The sequence below is a fragment of the Tachypleus tridentatus genome, chromosome 9 (genome assembly GCF_004210375.1).
Source record: "Tachypleus tridentatus isolate NWPU-2018 chromosome 9, ASM421037v1, whole genome shotgun sequence".
Lineage (NCBI taxonomy): Eukaryota > Metazoa > Arthropoda > Merostomata > Xiphosura > Limulidae > Tachypleus > Tachypleus tridentatus.
Genome location: NC_134833.1, coordinates 92,277,250 through 92,299,001, shown reverse-complemented (window position 1 = coordinate 92,299,001; position 21,752 = coordinate 92,277,250). Strand labels below are relative to the sequence as shown.

At 33.1% G+C, this 21,752-nt stretch overlaps 1 protein-coding gene across 3 annotated transcripts in view; it reads left to right on the top strand.

Annotated features, from left to right (window-relative positions):
- LOC143225755 (carboxy-terminal domain RNA polymerase II polypeptide A small phosphatase 1-like) overlaps positions 1-17,529 on the top strand; it is a 54,388-nt gene extending 36,859 nt beyond the window's left edge. For 2 of the 3 annotated variants that reach the window (XM_076455705.1, XM_076455706.1), the window contains exons 6-8: positions 7,042-7,140; positions 8,137-8,223; positions 8,591-12,869. In XM_076455705.1, coding sequence (XP_076311820.1) covers positions 7,042-7,140; positions 8,137-8,223; positions 8,591-8,794 — 390 coding nt within the window. In that variant the 3' untranslated portion in view covers positions 8,795-12,869. Of the gene's footprint in view, positions 1-7,041; positions 7,141-8,136; positions 8,224-8,590; positions 12,870-16,256 lie in introns of those variants that run through there. The other variant, XR_013014058.1, reaches the window with a different exon arrangement.
- The last annotated feature ends 4,223 nt before the right edge of the window (positions 17,530-21,752 follow it).

Sequence of the window (21,752 nt, the reverse complement as noted above, 5' to 3'; positions counted from 1 at the left end):
ACATCAGCTATTGGGCCTATTCTCCTATTTCACCTTCATTTCCTCTCCTGTTCTTCTGTTTGGACTTGGATCTCTAACTTTGTCTAGTTCCTTACCTGCTATGTTTATATGGCTAGTACTTCATCCTGACATTGTTTTCATTCCTGTCTCTTTGTTCCATGGAAATCTCCCCCCAGTGGCATAGCAGCAAGCCTATAAACCAGGTTTCAATATCCATAGTGAACAGAGGCCAAATGGCTTATTATGTAGCTTTGTGCTTAATTCCAATCAACCAACATGGAAATCCTCTGTTTCCCATGCTCTGTTCACCTATTACACACTCTGGTTTGGTTCATTAGCTCATATGAGTGGTGTATTCTGCATGTCCGTGGATGGTTATTGTCTACATTATGTTTATTCCTATCAATTTTATCATCTAACTATGTCTTTAGCTGTTTGCAGCCTCTTTCCTTTAGAGGAAATTATTCAGACTGGTATATGGAGAACTCCCAATACATTTGTTACTTTTTATCTGCATGACATAGCTGTCTTTCTTGAGCAGGTATTGTTATTGTCTTCCTCATATGGAAATTCTACACATCTGCTCACCTTTGTCTAGGATATGTTGACATTATGTTTTTACATTAATTTATTGATTTATATCATATTTCTGGATCCCACCTTGTGAGGTGTGCCAAATATTATATCTTGGCACTAAATCTGTATGCTTCTATAATGCTTATTGTGGAAGTGAATGGTCCTGTAGGACCACTGTCAGCTTATCCAGAAGTGTGCGTATATGTATCTATGTTTTTCTTTTAACACTGTATCATATCTAAAGGACCATCTCTTCTGGACTTCATGAATAAAGCACATGGGGATTTTTGACCTTCCATACTGACCCATTATTTTGCAGTTGGAGTCTTTCTGCTTTTCAGAATTGGCAATCTCAGACACCCATTGCACTGTCTCCAGTGTGTTGTTCCTCTGGGTTACTGAGTGCATATTTTTCCATCTATTTCTTCCAGTGGAGTATGGGAGTCCTTGCCACTTTTCATTCCCAGTTGCTGGAATGGTGGACCATGGAGGTTTCCTCTGGAGTGAAATTTGTACCCACTCCATGAGAAGAGGGCTGCTGTCATTAGATTACATATATAAAATTTTATAATATGCTCAGTCAAAGGCACATCTCCCAGAGTATTTTTGCCTAGATGGACCACGTTTGTTAATCATGAACTACAAAGTTTATGCAAGGCATTTTCACAGAATGTTTCCTGCACAGATGGACTGCACTTGATGTGCTCAATAATGTCACAAGGCATTTACCCCAGATAATTTTGTCTGGGTGAAGCACACTTGTTGCTCTATATATGTTTTGTACAAGATATGAAATGGACAATTTTATGCAAGGCACTTCCACTGGATGCTTTTTGTCCAGATGGGTTGCACTTGCCATGCTACATCATATCACAAGGCATTTCCTCCATATGTATTTTGCCTGAATGGACAGCACTTGACATAATTCAATATATACCAAAGTACCTTTTCTGGATGTTTTTTGCCTGGGCAGACTACACTTGTTGATATTACAATCTTGTGAAAGGAGCTTCTATTGTTATTTTTGACCAGATGGACCACACATGGCCTATTCATATGCATTTATGGTCCATTAGTCGTAGTGATGTATTCTTATATTTGATTCCAGGCACCTTCTTCAAGTTTGAAAATGATTGTGTCACATGCTCACACTTGTTATGTGTGTGAACATAGGTACTGTCAGTTATCCACAGGCAGAATTACGTAGCATGGTGCTTGCCTATTAAGTTCTGACCTATGTGTTTTACTTTGTTACAGGGCAAAGAGCATACCTGTTCCATAAGTAGTATTATACCTCACAGATGTGCCTCCTTTTAAAGTTATGGCATGCCTGTTTTTTGTGTTTTTTTCACAATGATTGTTCTTTGCTGTTTGATTACTTTTGTGCTTTCATTGGCCCACCTCTACTTTTGTAATGTGGGATTGGGTGATTGGAGGTAGTACTGTTTTGGAAGTTAATGTTTTCAAACACTGAAATTGTATTTCTCATGGGTACTTACCTCTACCCTCTTATGTCCTGTTTTTCCTCCCTCCCCACTTATTTGCCAGTGTATCTGGTGTGTACTTGCCAATTCTCAAAAGTGAGGATTATGCTTCAGTGGTAGAGGGAGCTACTTGTGATATTTTAAGTGGTGGAGGGTAGTCATATGATCAATACATGTTGCTGCAATGATTCAAAAATGAATGGGTTTAAAAAACTGGCACACTGTTGAAAACATTGTAGCAAAGCACAGAGGGAAAACCAAAGTTGAGATAGTTTTGTGTGAGGAGGTAAATATCTATTGAAAGTACGATTTCAGTGTTATAAACTATTTACTAAGTTGTGTGATATTAGCTCGTTCTTATGATAGTTTTTAAATTATTCAATGTATAGATTCAAAGTTACTATTGCCGATTCTGAGCTGAAGTCTCAGTATGCTATTAAAAGTTAACTTACAGATTTTTATTCTTTTCAAGTATTTAGCTTATAGCACAAATTAACAATGTGCATAAAGCATATAATGTCCTGTATCAATAATTTAAATTGCTTTCTAACTAAGATGTATGTGGAGTACAAAATTTCATATTTTTTATGCATATTTTGTATTTCTTATTATAAAAATAACTACTGTAAATGTTAGATACTGGTTAGGTTAGATAAGAAAACATAAATGAAAAAATGAACTTACAAAATTACTTGGTGAGGAATATATGTGTGAGCTACATGTGTGTTATGTAATACTTTGTTTTATCATAACTTGAGCTGTTTGCTCACCAGGTGTTTGTCACCCACAGTTCAAAATGGAAAGAAAAAATAGAAATGGATGTGAACTGTTATGAGTCTGAGGTCATTCAGAATAAATAGTTGTAATTTTTTGTTGCAATCTGCAGTCAATATTGAAAGAAAAGAGAGTAATTTGGGTTTATTTCATTTTTTTTTGTGGTGGTTGCATGTTTGGTAAAATAGACCAAGCTAATAAAGCATTAGAGTAGAAAAAATAACATAAAATATCAAGTTTTTTTTTCAGAAAATGTTTGATATTCATTTAGGAGGTTTGTAGAGGTTTTGTGAATGAAATCTGAAAATTATAAGTTGAAAAAAGTGATATTAATCTTAACATAAAAAAATAACTTTGTATTCAGACTATTCACCTATATATATGTAGTAAAAATTATTATTTTTTTACTTAAGCACAGTAAGTGCTTGTATTATTTCCTAAAGAAACCTCACTGGATTTTGTGATGATATAAAGGTTATAGTTTGTATGGTTACATGGTGGTTATAAGGTTGGGCAGAATGACCAAGCCTATAAATTAAGAGGTAATATTTTTTCCATCTAACTGTGGCTTTTTTTAAAAACATTCCCAATTGATCACAGCCTTTTTATTAACCTTTCCAGTTGATCATGGTCTTTCTAATTAACCTTTCCAGCTGTTATGGCTCTTCCTAACAACCGTAAAACTGATCATGACCATTTTTAATAATCCCAGAGATGCCAACCATTATGATTTTGGTGTATACATTACGACTATATGCTCATACAGACAAGTATTACGACTTGTTGCAACTCCCAAATTATTATATATTATATAGGCCTATACAATAAAGTGATAAATTGTTCCCCCAGGGCTTCAAAAGGGTGAAAAGAAAATTTCTAGTGAGATACAAATAAATTTTGATAATAAATAAAAGACATAGTCCAAATGGGTACTTCTGATAATCATGTTTGTGCTTGAAATAATAAAAAATATTTGTATCTCCGATGTCTACCAATAGTCTGAGTGTGGTGCTTCTCCATACTAGGTACTTGGGAGAATCCATAGTTATGTCATCAGTGCTTGTCAGCCAATCAGCGCTCGCATAGATGGGTATTTCTCGTTTTATAAGCAGCATAGAAACACCAATGCGATCGTTTACAAGTTGGAAAAAAAGAGGCCTCGTTCACCAGACTGTCTTGTTTGTGGCAAATCTAAGAGGACTAAAACTATGAATCAAAAATTTAGGAAACAGTATAGTGCAAAATATCCAGTCATTGCATAAAAAGTCAGTGACAGTCATGCGTTTTGTACAGTTTGTCACATTGATTTATTTTCTGTGGCGCATGGCAGGATAAACGTTTGTTCCAGACATACAAAATCGGCATCTCACCAACAAAAGGCTGAGATGAAGACAAAAACGATGCAGATAACAACATTTATGAGTAAGAATTCAGAATATGAAACCATAAATGCATAACCATAAACTCTGTCTCTCTCTCTCTTTCTTAGTATAGTTTGAGCAGTATAAAATGCAAGATAGTGTAGATGGATTTTATTATAGTGTTATTAAGTAAACTTAGACAATCAAGCAGTTAAAAATATGTGACCTGTATAAATTATTTAATCCAGTGCTGTAAATCTTTAGTTGTGTTTATGATACCATAATAGAAAAGAATAATAGTAAACTATTTGAAAGTGCTTGAGTTTTGAGTCTCATTTGAAAACCATCACAACTTTTGTATATGCTACTGTGTGCTAACTTTTAAAATATACTTTTTATTTAACAAATAAATAATTGTGTTTTTAGTATGTGTATGTGTGTTTATTATATTGACATTATTCTTGGTATAGTTTAACATGTGTGTAGTGTATACAATTATTATATTATTATTTTTGGCAATCTTTAGTCCATGTTTTTATTACAACCATCTTCTAATTATAGCATTTTCTGTTTATAAACTTGTTACTGAGCCTTGTAACAACATAATCTAATATTTATGATTTAAATAGAGAAATGACAAGTTTGCACAACTTTATTTAACGGTTTGGATTTTTATACAGTTAAACATGAGAAGAAAACAATACACAGAAATGGCAAAATCATGAAAATGTATGAAATTCTAGTAATAAGCCATGAAAGTACATACATAATTTGCTTTATTACTTGGATTTATTGTAACAAAATAAAGCACAGTTTTGACTAGTCCTTTGTACTAGTTTAGTTTTCTTTTCTAAAGTTATATCTATTGCAATGCCATTTGAAACATATACAGAGGGACAAGTATAATGTATTGAAACAGTTTTTGAACCTCACCATGTTAATGTTACCACAGCTAGTCATACACCAACTGATGACTGTGAATAACTGTGAATATTGACAGTAGCCCTTAAGCACAGTTTTCATTGTAGAAGGGTCTATGATGAGGTTGTCATGTTACAGTCCTCACTTCATGGCTTTTACATACTCTATCCAGTGTACAAGAATGGTGATTTCTCATCGCTCATTACACAGAAATCTAAAGACACTGCATTTGTTTACTTGAATAGTGTCGTTTTGTGTGGATTAGTATTGATACCTGTTTCATTCTTTCACTGTTTGGGGTATATGACAGTTGAATGGGAGCTATTGTCAAGTGGGTTGCTTATTTAAAGACATTTTCATATAATGTACGCAACCTTCTGTACTGCTGTTACATATATGGAGCTGTCTGTGGAAATACTTGTATTATTTTTCATTCTTTTTCATCCTGATTACTGCATTAATTCATTTTCTTCTGGTACACTTTCTTTTGTAATAAACTTCTGTGAAGATGTTGAAGTCAGTTTTAAACTATATGTCTTTACATACTTTACACTGCACTTTGATGTGGTTTAAAAAACAAAATTTAAGCAAACTGGATACACAAAAATACATGGGTTTGCAGCTTGATGATATTATACCTATGTCAGTATGGTATGAACATTGGTTTAATATTTTATTTGCAGGAATGCAGCTGTGGATTTTGATATATCTTGTACTAAATTGGAAAGTCCTTTTCATTTTGTGTTTGGTAGCAAATTGCTTGTTTCTTATCAAAATTATTCAAGCAAATCTGGATTTTATTTGTTGTTGAAATAAACATTCACCTTTCACAAAGTATTTCTCATACAGTAGTCTGCTTCTTTCTGTTAGTAGCATGTTGAAGAAGTTATTTGTGTATTATCAACCATTTTATGAACTGAAAATTGATAACAGCAGTCCTGTATTTGGTGTGATGCTCTTCAGGTAGATTAACATCTATATATAGACTTGTTAATCTTCCCTTGATAATGCTGTTCACTGTTATGTTCTTTGAAATTGCACTCTGGGATTTGTATCTCTGGATAGTAGCACATCCCTCTAGCCATAAGCCTTATTTGTAGTAGTACTGAACTGTCAAATAGTTAAGAACTGACTGTGAATCAACTATATGTAGATGTGTTAAGCATGTTGCTTCAAATAACATGCTTCTACTATTTAGTAATCTTTATAAAATTCTTGTGTATGGGTCAGCTATTTATATTAATCTTCATTTAGTGTTTTTTTTTTTTATTTAGTTTCAGTAAATATCTGTGCAGTTTATTCTAATACTACTGAGGTCCATGGTTAACGTTTTAAACATACTGTTATGTGATGGTGGTGTTATCCTAAACAGTGTTTGTAAAGAAGTACGGTAATCTCTTTGAAGTTAAATAAAGACTTCAAGAAGACTAAGTAATGAGTCCTAATATTGAATGAAAGGCTTCATCTGCACTTCATATGGCAGATAGTGTAGTTAACAAATTGTTATATATTGTTCTCTTTTCACTCATAAATGTTTATAATTGCAAAGGTAATTACTTAAATTAAGCAAGATAAATAGTGGAAATATTACTTTTCTTTATTTTGAGCACCATATATCAAGCATAAGTGGAATATATTAGATTGTAAACCTATCCTCTTGCAAACTATTACATTGTTATTGTTCAAAACTATCAAACCTTAATCCCTTATGTATGTTAAAACAAAGTTAGTTCATGCTCTATATTTAATATCAGGCGTGAACTTTTTATGTTCTTTCTTTATATTGTCTTGTTTAGTGTTAACTGAAAGTCAGTAAAGATACCTTTTATAATTGAATAGTATTAAGCTTGTGAAATCACACTATATTGTTAAGTAGAAGAGTGAAACTGAAACATGGTTATAGTATTGTTTTATTTTACCACTAGTATGCAGATCCTGTTGCAGATCTCCTTGATAAATGGGGGGTGTTTCGATCTAGGTTGTTCAGGGAATCTTGTGTCTTCTTCAGGAGCAGCTATGTGAAGGTCAGTTTATATTGGAATATTAGAGCCCCACAGTATTTGTACCTTGTTTATTGTAGCTGAAAGATCTAATGAAATTTCTTAGACTGAAGAATCAAAATATTGATACGTAAATGCTATTCTGTCTTTTTTCCTTATTATACAAAATGGAAGCTATTATTTCTAAGAAGCATCACTAAATATGTAATTTTTTTTTATCTGTTAGATTACATCACTGAATTCATGTACATTTGCACTCTTTCTTAATATTCTAGTAAAGTGTCTTGAAATAAAATCTGCAAGTTGTTTGTTTTAGCAATGAGTTAAAGTAATGCTTACGTAATTAAATAATGTCACAGAATGTAGCATGTAAATCCCTAGGCAGCAGGTGTGTCAAAGTAAGGCATGCACATCTGTCAGTTATTCATGAAATAAGAAGTTTGAATGTTTAATTGACTGTGTATGCGTTAAGACTGTTTCTCTTCATTTTAATGTTCCGAGAATATATAAATAAATAGTTACTTGATAGTTTTGTGATGATTAGGTGGTTACTTGATTTGAGGTGATTTCTACCAGTGAACAATATGCTCCCACAAAACAAAAACCTCATAAAAGGTTTGAAATATCAAAAGGTGAACAAGTATTACAAATAAATTTAGTTTGTTAATTTTTCAGCCCAGACTTAAAAAAATAGTAAATATATTTCATAACATTCCATTAAGATTAAATAAATTTAAATTGTATTATAAATGTGGGAATTTCAGTGTATTTCCGAGAATGCTTATCTAGGACTTTTCTACCTTATTTTCTTGATGCAAAAATACACCAAGATTTGCTGAGTAAAGAGATTACAAGAATTGTGTGTTGAGCTACAAATGTAACATATACTTTGTATTGTGAGAATACAAGAGATTACAAGAATTGTGTGTTGAGCTACAAATGTAACATATCCTTTGTATTTTGAGAATACTTCACAGCATGATAGGAACATGAGTAGGGTAATAAGATTGTGTGTTTCAGGACTTGGCAAGACTAGGAAGAGATCTGCATAAGGTTGTTATTTTGGATAACTCTCCTGCTTCATATATTTTCCATCCAGATAATGCAGTAAGTCTTTTCTATATTTATTTTTTTGCATTACTCCTTTTCTATAATTTTTGTGCAGTACCTTGGAAGTCATTCTTGTATTTTAACAACAGAAAGCTTAAAAATAAAAAGGCTTCAGCCAAATGATGTCTCTCAGGATTGTGTAAGTTCTACTTTTTATTTCATCAAAAACCTAATATTAAAAAATGTTTTATCCAACTGATCATAAACCTAATGTGAACTATATATTTAAATCACTTTGAAATGTAAGTTATAAAAATAATATGAAGATAAATTGGTATTACCAATGTTTGAAGAAATTTCCTTCTGCTATTTAAGCATATTTGTTTTCAGTTGTCATATTTAATTTATATCATTAACTTTCCAGGTACCCATCTCTTGTTGGTTTGATGATGTATCTGACACTGAGCTACGTGACTTAATACCCTCTCTGGAACGACTTAGTAAGATGAACAGTGTTTACTCAATAAAACATAACATGAAACACTCGGCAAAAGTACATCCAAGACCTGCACAGCTTTGCTATGGAAATTCTCCAAAACAGCACATTGATTCTATTCAGCCTTCATAATAAATGGAGTTCCTTGCTTGAAATTGGAAGTTCTCAGTGCCTATTAAACATATCATGATAGTGTTTTGATGTGTTTAGTTGGGCAGATTAACCAAAAAGCCAGGGATATAAACATGTAATTATGGCTACTTCTTAAATATTTTCTTTCAAAACAACTTCATAATTTAGTTGTGCATTTGCACTTAAAACACCACAGTGAAACAAGAAGCCTTTGATGTAGAGAAAATAGGAATGGTTTCAGTGGTTTTGATATGCGGTATTGATGTTCGGTGTCTAGATGTTTTCATTCACAGACATGATAAAACTTGTAACTGCTTTGTTATTGTTTGTTTTTAACAAATTACTTTTGTTATATCTGCAGTACCATCTCTAGCTGTAGCATTTGAAGGGAAGTACACGAAATATTTTATCATTCTATTTGTAGTTCTTTAAGTTGTATTGATAAAAGTATTTTGTGTTTCTGTTACACTTCATCTTTTTGTATTTTATGGTTTTAACTTTATATTAGTTAATGTATCTTTTGTTCTTTGTTGGTATATGTATACAAACATACACACATTGTTGTTCAATATTTAATAAAGTAAGAAATCTATTTTAAAACTAGGAGAAAGGACTGTGTAGTACAAATTCTTAGTTGATTGATGGAAATATATACAGATTTTTGGTACTCTTTTGACTTGTGCATGTTTACATTTCTGAAGATCATGACAATCTTTATTTCATCTTTAGAATGTATAAATAGTTATTTGTTACAAACATTTTTCATTGTGAAAGAGTTGAAGTTTTTAGTTCATTTAGATAATTAACATTGAAAAGCATCACTTGCAAGTTAACTATAGAAATTATGAAACTACTTTTTACTGTCAGTTTTATTAATGTCTAAGTTTTAAAATTGCTTGAAAACTTGTTAGAAAACAGTATTGATCCCCAGATGTTTAGATAGTATGTTTCTCATAAGAGAAGAGTACTAATTCCACATATATAAGTAGTAAGTTCCTTGTAAGAGAATAATATTTATTCCTGCATGTTTAGGTAGTAAGTTTCTTGTAAGAGAACTAAAGTTGAAAATGCCAACAAATACAAAAAAGTACTTAGCTGGGTGAAGTGGATTTGTTTTTGTACAATAAAAAATCTTCATGTGAGCATTAAAAATGACTAGATGCCTCAAATGACTTCCAGTACCAAGGGGTTCCTGCAGAATTTTGACCCTGAAGAGAACAGTATTCTCACACATACACTCAGTGGCCACTTTATTAGGTACACCTGTCTACTACCAAGCAGGACTCCTATTTTGCTTCTAAAACAGCCTAAATTCTTTGCTGCATGGATTCGACAAGGTGCTGGAAACATTTCTTAGAGATTTTGCTCCATACTGACTTGATAGCATCACGCAGTTTTTGAAGATTTGTTGGCTACGTTAATGCTGTGAACCTCCTATTCCACCTCATCCATCAGGTACTCTATTGGATTGAGACCTGGACACTATGCAAGCCATTGGAGTACACTGGAGTCACTGTCATGTTCGTGGAATCAGCTTCACATGATGCTTGCTTTGTGAAACGGCACATTATCCTGCTGGTAGTAATCATTGGAAAATGGATAGACTGTGACCATAAAGGGATGCACATGGTCAGCAACAATGCTGAGGTATGCTGTGGCATAATGATGCTCAGTTGGTATTAAGGAGCCTAATGTGTGCCAAGAAATCATCCCCTCTCACCAATTTACCATCACCCCTAGCCTGTACCATTGACACAAGGCAGGATGGATTCATACTATTTACACCAAATTCTAACACTACCATCTGCGTGTCGCAGCAGAAGTCAAGATTTCTCAGACCATACGTTTTTTTAATCTGTAGTCGTGCAGTTTTGGTGAATCCCTTGCCTACTGTAACCTCATCTTCCTGTTCTTAGGTGACAGGAATAGAATCAAGCCTGGTCTTCTCCTACTTTCGCCCATCTGCTTTAAGGTTCAACGTGTTGTGCATTCAGAGATGCCCTTCTGCACAGCTATCTTGTAAAGAGTGATTATTTGAGGATTTGTGGTCTTTCTGCCAGCTTGAATGAGTCTGGCCATTCACTTTTGACTTCTCTCATTAACAAGGTGTTTTCACCCACAGATTTACCATTTGCTGGATGTTGTTGTTTTTGTTTTTTTCACAGTTCTCTGTAATCTCTAGACTGTAGTGTGTGAAAATCCTAGGGTGTCAGCAGTTTCTGAGATGCTGGAACCACTACGTCTGACACCAACAATCATTCCACTGTCAGTTGGCTAAGCTCATGCATTTTACCTATCCTAATGTGTGGTTGAATAACGACTGAAACTCTTGATCATGTCTGCATGCTTTATTTATTGATTTGAAGCCATGTGATTTACTGTTTAGCTATTTGTGTTAAAGAGTAAGTGTGTACCTAATAAAGTGACTACTGAGTGTACAGGATGTTTAGTTTCTTGTAAGAGAACAGTATTACCCCCTGCATTAATGTATTGGAAGCTCCTTATTAATTAAGGAACACAAAAATCCACACATCCACACAAAAAAAAAATTAAGTTTTAGAATTGTTTATATAGTTCTTCCTTTTATTACTGCTACATTATACATTACTAGAATTCAGAAATAATATTTCTTGAATGAAAGTGTAGAGGTAAACACAGTTTATGTCTTTTGAGAATGTTGTGCTATCTTAAAATAATTTTTGATGATATAGTGTATGAAATCTGGACTTTATAATTCTGAAACTAGAGAAATATTTACCTTTTTATTTCAAAAAAACTTTTTTTTAATATGATGGACTTACAAGCAACAAAGCTTTGTTAAAGTGATATTTATATTAAATGAGGTTAGTGTTATGACTAGAAGTATTCTTTTTATTAAGTGAAAAATATATTCAGTATTTGACAAAAGGCTTGGAAGCAGGTTGTTCTGTTTGGTCTATAAAAGTCCATTTCCCAGTGAAAAAGGTTTCAGCAACATTTATAGCTTTCTGTATTAGTATACATATTCATACTCTTTTTTATGATGTGTCAAGATATTACTTTGAAAGACTACAAAAATCTTGTTGCATGACGAAACTATTGGCGGACCAAAAGAATGATTCAATCATTTATATGTTTCTATAACTATAAAAACCTGTGTAGCTTCTGATGTGTATATTTATTTAGATGCCTTACAAAAACTCACTTACAAAGGAAAGTTTACCTCCTGATTGTGCTGTGCATGTAAGTTTTACTCACTGCTGTTATTTTTTAATGTCACAAAAGTACAAGGTAATAAGATTACTTGATAATCACCAATGTTTTGATAATGTCAAGGCTGTAAAACTATTGAAAATATGACAGGTTTGTGTTACTGTGGATATAAAAGCATCATTTATAGGAAATTTTCTTTTATATTTGATTCCAGTTGATGGTAGGTATTAGATAATTTCTTTTTTTTATGCAAAATATGTCTTCATAAGTTTACTTTGACTGTTACTTCAAGGAATCTACAGTGGCACATTTACATGAGATAAAGTTTTGCAGTTGCTGTGATAAAAACATTCAAACTTGATACCTTGTAAGTTTATAAGTGTCTATTATTCAGATTTCTGTTCTATCTTTTCAAGAAGAAAGGTGACTTGAGAAACTGCTCAATCAGATAACAGCAGTAGTTAGTTGTTAGTTTATACCATATCTTTGCTTCTACCATTGTGATATTTTCTCAAAAAGTTTCTTCCATATCACTCATAATATTCAGTTTAATCATAGAAAATGAGACACATTCTGAACATCAATTTTAGAAATCTGTATCCCAATATAACTATAGTACTTTTGTATTTTATACAGAAAAAGCTTCAAAAATGTTTTCATAACATAAACTGTTGATGCCTATGTGAAATGAATTATCATGTTTTTTGTTTTGAACAGATATGTTGTCAAACAAGATATCTGCCAGTATTTTTGTCATAAAAATTTCTACTTGCTTAATCATATTTCTTGGTAGTTTTTGAACAATTTGTCAGTAGTTAGGTTGTGGCACAGAAATGTTAATAGCTTTTTTTTTTTTTGCTAGTAATAAAATCATTGACAAATACTCGCGTTTCCTGTGGATTGACTGATTGTTTTGGACTAAAATAGATTATATAGATAAATATTCTGAAAAATGCATCTATTGTGATGTGCAGATAATTTGAACACTTCAAGAGTGTTAAAGTTAATGTTAAATAGACTCTAATTAAGGATGAAAATATGTACTTAAAGAATATTTATGAAGATTTGGTGAAACTGCAAACAGTGACTGTTCTTGTGTGTATTGAATCATATAATAGTAAAACGTTATACAGTGCACAAAACATATACCTGTTTGGAATTAATGAAACTTATTTGTGCAAATTGTGTGACTACTATTCTGCATATTAAATTATATACTACAGCAGGAAAATAATATATATTTCAAAAAACACAAGTTCAAAAATAGAAGGAAACCTTTTTTGTAAAAATTATCTCATACTTCATGTTATTGAAATTAAAAGTACATCAAAAGGAATTTTAAAGTTAGATAAGCAGTAACTACCTGTAAATGGTGTGCTATAATAGGTGATCAGAAGTTGCCTAATAATTAATATAGTAGAAATGTTAGGTGAGTTTGATCCATTAGTTGCAGTATCTTATTTTTCTGATAGAATATCTTAACTTTGTTCACAAAATAGCTTTTTCTGACTAGCACGGTGTAAATTTTTCACACACAGCACAAGCTTTCTATCTCTCATTTCTGTATATTAACAAACAAATGAACATCCAGTAACTCTTCACTAAGAGGAATGTACCACCACTCCTAACATAACCAGCACCCCACCCTTTTCACATTTGCACTGTTCATTGTGTCACCATGTTTGAAATTGATTATGTCGTAGATCTTTTTACCATGTGGTCCCTGGCTGGGACAGTTGTAAATCTACAGATTTATGACACTAAATCAGGGGTTTGATTCTTCTTGATTGACACAGCAGATAGCCTGATGTAGCTTTGCTAAAAGAAAAACACACACATTTCATATATTTTACCATGTGTCTGATGTACAGTTCCAGATGCCAACAGGTGTTGGCTGTGTGTGTCTGTTTAATTGTTACCTATAACTTAAACAGTTACATTGAAGATTTGGTTATGCACAACATAGAGATGGGGTGTTCTTTAGGACTGCTAGTAGTTCTCTTTGGTAGTTTTTTTGCTTCAAGTATCTGTTCATCATGGACTGTTCACTCATGGACTAACATGAGTGAAACAGACAGAGATTGTTAACAGTCTGATGCTCTGTGGTGTTGAGACACTTCCTACAGTGGTGAGATTCCTTGATACTGCCAGATTTTGGTTGACTGACTCTGTTAACATAGTAGATCCCCCCTTCATCTTATAGCAGAATATAGGAGCACTTACCATTTCCTAGCCACTGCATTGGTAGATCATGGAGGCCTGTCCTCCTGAGTGATGAATCATACCACTCAGTTTAGAGTAGGGCAGTGGCATTCTTCAGTTGTCATTAACATGTTGTACTTTGTAATGCAGACCTGATGAACAATTCAAGATGTTGCCAGGTTTTGGTTGTAGCACTATGCCATGTTTCTGTCCATATATCTGACTTTTAGTTCTTACCTTGGCATTCATCCTTCCTACCATCCACTGGATGTACTTTATCAGTGGGTCTGGTTTTGATTGTAGATGGCCCAGTCACAATTAGTATTATGTATAAATGTCATGATGGCCTTCCAAATAACATCAAGTTTTAGTTGGAGATCTCTTTCCTGTCACAAATATATTTACATGTATATGTACATTATTGCAGGTTACCATCAGACTGTAAAGTTTCTCTTCCCTACCCTCTTCTAGATGTACATTCCCATGAGGGCCAATCTTGGTTGGAGGTAGTCCAGCTAAGTTAGTTCTCGCATGTCTGCTAGCCTCTATCTCTACTTCTACTGCAGACTGACTAATAAATGCCCACTGCTGTCAGATTTTGGACTAGAGATGCACTTCAGGTTAGCAGTTCCTCTTCCTACTATCTGTTGGATGTTAGCTTCCTGGCAGGTCTGGTGTTGGTCACATCAGAACTGCACACAAGTAGTGATGGATTTTGGTACAGAAGCTTGTCTTTCCTGCCAATTCCTGTTTCAAAATGAAGAGGTAGGTGATCCTCTACCTACCACAGATCTAATGTTTACTACTCTAGATACTATCTGGTACTGAATGAGGTCAAGCTTCTACTACATTCTGTAATGGCCTAGCCACTTGGCACCCAGGAGTGTTGTTCATCAGTCATACATGTTCTGGGATTCCTTCATGTTTTTCCACTTTTTATATTTGCAACACTGTCGGAAGGAAACAAAGAGTATTTTTGGATCAGATGTGGTGCAGTCACCCACTGAGGTGTGATGTGTTATCCTTTGGTTTCACACCTCCTAGTCTCTCTTTGAGCACTTCCTAAAGGGGGATCTTTTTTTTTTATTGACCCTCCACCAGTTCAGTGTGGGATTCTAGCTATTTTGCAAGTGGAGGTAAGATATTGTATTGGAAGTTAGTATTTTCTCACACTGTACTTCTTATAGATAATTATCTCATTTCCAACCCAGCCTTCCCACTTCCAATGATATATGATGTGGGCTTGTTGACCAATCTTGAAGTGATTAAAAAGTGCAGACCTGAAGAGGGGTGGTGTTGTGTTACTGTTGGTGGAGAGGAGAGCTGTTGCATGATAATTTGCATGTGAACATGCAAAAGCAAGAAGGAAAAAGCTTGTGGTATGCCTTGAAAATTTACACTGATAGATGGCATTGCTAGTCAAGAAGAACTGTTTTGTGATAAGAGATTAGTTCTGTCAGATGTACATCTTCAGCCTCAGAAAATGGTAAATTTATTAATCTTTTACACCAGTGCATGAAACACATTCTCATTTGTTTTTGTATAATGTTTAAGAAACAAGTATATCACATACTAAGTCTGCATACAATAAAACAAAGATGCTGAAATGAGATTGACAAATTATGTAAAAACTTGTTTTTCACTCAAATTAAGAGAAAAAAGATAATTTCTACATTTAGAGCTATTTATTTTGACTGACAAGACAATATTTGGATGAAAAGTATTAGGTTTCATGGTTAGCTACAGACTATACATGTTGTTGGAACTTTGTACAGTGGAACCATCTGTACAGTGTTGCTGTTATGTGTAACATTGGATTTTTCTTTTTTATACCTCTTATGTATGACTGCTATATGTTTGATATTATTTTGGGCATCTTGTTATATAAGGCAATTTGTGTGACTATGCAACATACCATTCTGCCTCATTAAAAGATTTACATTTTAAATGTAATACAGTAACACTTATAAGAAAAACACAAGACCTTCTTTCCTTAACTATTATAAAGTGATTCAGAATGATCATGATTAATTCCTTTGGCAGCTACTTTCTTATATCTTTATTGCAGATTCTGACAAACTTAACCTGAATGTACCCCGGTATGAGAGAATTCAGCAGATCTTAATTTGGTCTTTGTCACCAACCAAGAAAAGAAGATGTGAACCTATAGAAAAACCTTTAAGCTTTACTATTGGTTTTGTTTATAAGTTCAAAGAAATGGCCCTAAGTACTCTTTTAGGGTTTTGTCTTGAGAAGTTGAACATTTTATGCATCACAAAAGTACAAATGCTTTAGTAGCTCATACTTCTACCACCAGAAGATGTTTAAAGTTGGTGCTTGCATGAAGGTCAAGTTTTGTAAGTGATTCTGATATGGTAAAGAATAAGTATAACAAACACCAACACTGATAATTGTTTTTAACTCTCATTAATAGCTGACATGTTTCCTGAACTGCAACAAGACAGTTTTATTATTTGGTACTGTTTAATAACATCCACAAAAGTATAGCAGTTTGGGGGAATATATTAGGAATAATTTAGAACTAATATGAATATAAAATGGTATTCTTAAAATGTCAAATAGTATATTGATTTCAAGTACATACCACAGTAAATGTTCTTTAATACCATTTTCTTGGATGCTTTGTTAAAGATGCACATCCACATAGTTACAGTAAATTAAATTCATTAAGAAAGCTACTCATGATCTCATTGGTTTCTAGTACCATCTGCTTGTAAAATTATATTGAATGCAGTTGTATTGATAAATATGTTTTTAGTAACATAATTTTGGTATCCTTACAGAAATAAACAATTCAAAACTATCAAAGAAGTAGTTTCCTTAAACATAGTATTATGTAACAATGTTTTTTATAACAAGTTAGGTTCCTAGTAATATGTACTCACTGATCTCAGTGCTTGTACACCACATAATGTTTTCAAATTGAATATTTGTACCCATTAGAAAAACATATATTGCAGAAATATATCATGCAATACTAAAACATCAGACATATGTTTAAATTAATTATCAAGTAATAATTAAAATATTTTTATTGCCATTTTCATACAAGTCATGGTTCCTTTGTGACCAAAATATGTGATATGGATTTGTCATGATTTTCTAATTTTTAATATTTTAGAAAAAGTTTAAATAGAAGTAAAGTATTTGGATTCTAATTTTTATTCAAGTATTTACATGTTTTAACAGCCTTATATTTTATATACCCATTCATAAATGATCATTTTAGACTATGCAGCTTATATTGCAATGAAGTATGAAAAGATTTGTACTTGATGATGGAAACTTTCCAAAGTCAATAAATTTATTTATTTTTGTGATATTCTACTAATTTTACTATTCACAACTTTCTCTTTTTCTCAGTTTTCCTATTTGAAATTTATTTAAACATTTGCTGTATAACATCCAAATGGCATGAGCCATGAACTTCAAAAGCTGTTTATTCCAAGCACTGGTGTTTTTCTGTTTGTTATAATATGCTTTATCATATTCCCTTACTTCTTTTTAGTAGCATTATTTCTGTCTTGTCTTGAGCTTTTCATTCCTTTTTTTAGCCCATGTTTTTGTTTGCACTCATTCTTCATGTTATTTATGAGCTTGACGTACATATGTTTTGAACTTCCCAGAAGGTCCTTAGAAAGTAGCGTCAGATAAGCTTTGTGTATACTTGGGATTTCATCACAATCATCACAATCCATTTACTTATTCTATTGGCATGTTGATCCTGTTAGTTGTCAGGACTTAATAATTGGCCATTTTGTATATCTTTATTATTGTGGCTCAAATTAAGGATATCCTTCACATGTTTTGGAAATGTAGTGTACACTAGTGTTTATTATAATGTCTTTTGATTCGTTGTAATTATCTTCCCACTAATGGTTAATTTTACATTAATCATTTGTTTTGGTTTGCTTACATACAAATCTTGTGAGATATCTTGGTTTTGGTTGATCTGCTGCTCATAATTCAAGTAAGACACCTGTTTACTTGTAATCATGAGTCATTACATCATTTTTCATGGATGAAAGATGAATAGGTTTTCAAGTGGAAAGTGCCTCATCAAATATTAGCTAATTTTTTGAAGGAAAGTATAGATGGCTTTAAGAACTTGAACAGAGATAATTTTGTTTTTCAAATTAACTTATAGCAGATTGTTTTTGTTTTTGGCATGCTTATTATAAGTATTTTCAAGAATTACATTTTAACAGGCTGCTTGTGCTTATAGTAAGAGATTCTAAATCAGTTATTCCTTTTGCTCAAATAACCTTAATATTCTATCAAGCAGAAGATAAGCAAGTGGTATATCTGAATCAGAACAGTTCTTCTCTGAATGGAATTTGTTTTTTGTTCTCTAGTCCTTGGTTGATCAGTGTAAAAGTAACTAATGTATGCATTCAACATGGCCTGGCATGGCCAAGCGAGTTAAGGCATGCAACTTGTAATCTGATGGTTGCGGGTTCACATCCCTGTTGCGCCAAACATGCTCGCCCTTTCAGCCATGGGGGCATTATAATGTAATGGTCAATCACACTATTTGTTGGTAAAAGAGTAGTCCAAGAGTTGGCGGTGGGTTTTGATGACTAGCTGCCTTCCCTCTGGTCTTACACTACTAAATTAGGGACAGATAGCCCTCGAGTAGCTTTGTGCAAAATGCAAAAAACAAAACAAACAAAGCATTCAACATTTTTATTTTCCTTTCAAAAGCTTAAAGTGTGAACCACCAATATTACATGCCTTATAAGTAATTATTGTTTCTCAAATCCAAATAAGTAGTCTTCCCTGAACACAAAATAACTTGAACTACCAAGACAGCTACAATACCTAATATTTTACATTCGTTTTAGAGAAATTAGTTGGTGGTTCCTAGCTGGCACTGTTAATATAGAATGGCTCAGCTAACTATAGATAAGTGTTTCACAAACAGTATAGACACTGGACTTGTTGCAGGTAGAATTATTACCATAGAAACTTTTCTGAGGATATCATAGAGAAAAGAGTGCCATCACAGTAACTATTATAAAGACATTTTGAAATAGAATTAAATATTAGTAGACAGAAGCTACATAATATAAAGACAGCAAATAATCATTAATGTATATTTTAAAATAGTAAATGTTTATTGTGTTTAGTTTGTAATAAAACATCTCTTCTGATTTGGAAAAACAGCAGTAGGGATGATTAAAATAGTTAAACTATATTTTGACTACTTAATGAAAATTAACAAATCTTCTATACAAGAGTAAAGTTAAAGACTGATCAAATTAAAACTTAATTTCAGAATCAGACTTCTAATTAACGTTTTAAAGTTACTCATTTTATGAATCAGAATACTTAATTGATCCCAAGGTCTCTCTAATTTCACATTATGTTACAATCTGTTGATTCATGGTTACTGAACGATTTTAAAATATGACTTCAACTACAATAGTTTACCTTTACTCTGTCACTAAACTGTAACTTTTGGTTTGGGGTCCAAACTTTTTCTTTACCTTCCTTTAGTCTTCCTACCTAACAAGTTTGTCATATGCATTCACGATTACTTATAGATGAAGTTAAAATGTACTATTTTGTGAATGTTCTTCATTTGGAACTTCATGGGCAGATTTTGTTATGACACTTTGCACCTAGCTCTCGTCTTTGCCATTAAATTTTCTGGTATGAGACTTTTTGCTTTTTTCATGTGGGCTGTTCAGGTTTTATATTATTATTATTTGTTTTCAAATTTTAATATTAGCTGTTTTTTTGTTTCTTTTATAAAGTTTGTGCCTGTTTAGTGCACATCTAGTGTGGTAAGTAGGTATTACAGATACTGCTCATTCTTAATAACACATTGCTGGGGATCTTACTGTGTTCGAGGTGTTTGATCAGTCAACTGCACACTCACTGAGTTTCTTCCAGAGTGGGAGCCTTGTTTACCAGTGAGTTCAAGTAATGGTTGATTTAAGTCGGTAGCATGACTTTACGTACTGGTCTACCAGCATTAGGGGGTTAAAAGATAGGTAATTAAGGTGGCCTTTCACACTAGATCAGAAGACTGCATGGTGTGTTTGCATGATGTCAGCAGTGGTTCTTTTTGACATCTTAATGTTCTGGAACAGACCGAATAATTAGCTTAACAACTAGTTATGATGCCAGCTATGGCATCCAAGTGTCGTGAATCTTAGTAACAGACTCGTGTTTCTGTTCTCGTTCTGATCTGCAATGTAACTAGGAGTGACGAGCTCAAGGTTATAGTTTGTTTGTTTTTGAATTTCGCACAAAGCTACTCGAGGGCTATCAGTGTTAGTCGTCCCTAATTTAGCAGTGTAAGACTAGAGGGAAGGCAGCTAGTCATCACCACCCACCGCCAACTCTTGGGCTACTCTTTTACCAACGAATAGTGGGATTGACCGTCATTTTATAACACGACGGGGATGCGATCCCACGACCCTCAGATTACGAATCACGCCTTAACCCGCTTGGCCATGCCGGGCCATCAAGGTTATATTAGAGGTGCAGTACCATATTTTATATTATCATTTTTTAGCAGTAAAAGGAAGTTGAAAGAGAAACTTTAACCAGGACCTACCTACCCTTACACATATACTGTTGTGGTTTACGGGAATATGTATTTGTATAAGATAACCTAAGTTTCGCTGAAAGTTCATACAGAGCCGCATGTGGTATTAACTGAATGGCTTGTCAATAGGTGATTAATGTGTGGTAACACGTTGCACTTTTACCCAAGGGGTATTAGAAATGCAGAATTGATTAAAAAGGTTGTTACCTGCTATAACATATCTCGGGCGAGTCTCCAATGTATTATGTTACCTACGTTACGTATTACGATATCAAATAGTCGGAAAATTTTAATTTAGAAATTAATTGAATGTTAATATATATAAAATTTATGATATTTGCCAGTAAGATTGATACAATAATTTTCTTTGTTAATACAAATATATTTTAATATACAAACAACAATACAAGTTATAATAACGGTTATTGCAAATAGTTATCACAAATACTGGTTCACATATAAGAGTTTTACAAACTTACAACCTATATTGAATCTTCTGCCTGATCTAGAACTGAATAGTTTTATCGATAGTCTCAGTCCCACCAAACATGCTCGCCTTTTCAGCCGTAGGGACGTTATAATTGGCGGTCAATCCCACTATTCGTTGGTAAAAGAGTAGCCCAAGAGTTGGCGGTTGGTGGTGATTACTAGCTACCTCCCCTCTAGTCTTACACTGTTAAATTAGGTATGGCTAGCGCAGATAGCACTTGTGTAGTTTTGTGCGAAATTCAAAAACAATCTTTTTTTACCATTTTTTTATATTTTATAGTATTCTAAATCTCCCGCCATACCAGTCAATTTAAATTTCTTAAATTTGTGATGCTTTCCGTTAATTTCGTTCTTATACCTTTTGTGAACCAATCTGTTTTTTTTACTTGCAATCATCCTTTTTATTTCTATGAGGAATGTCTCTTCTTGAATATTTAAACATTTACACTTAAAATATTTCAATATTTGATCAGTGTCTCCAAATAGCTCAGCTTT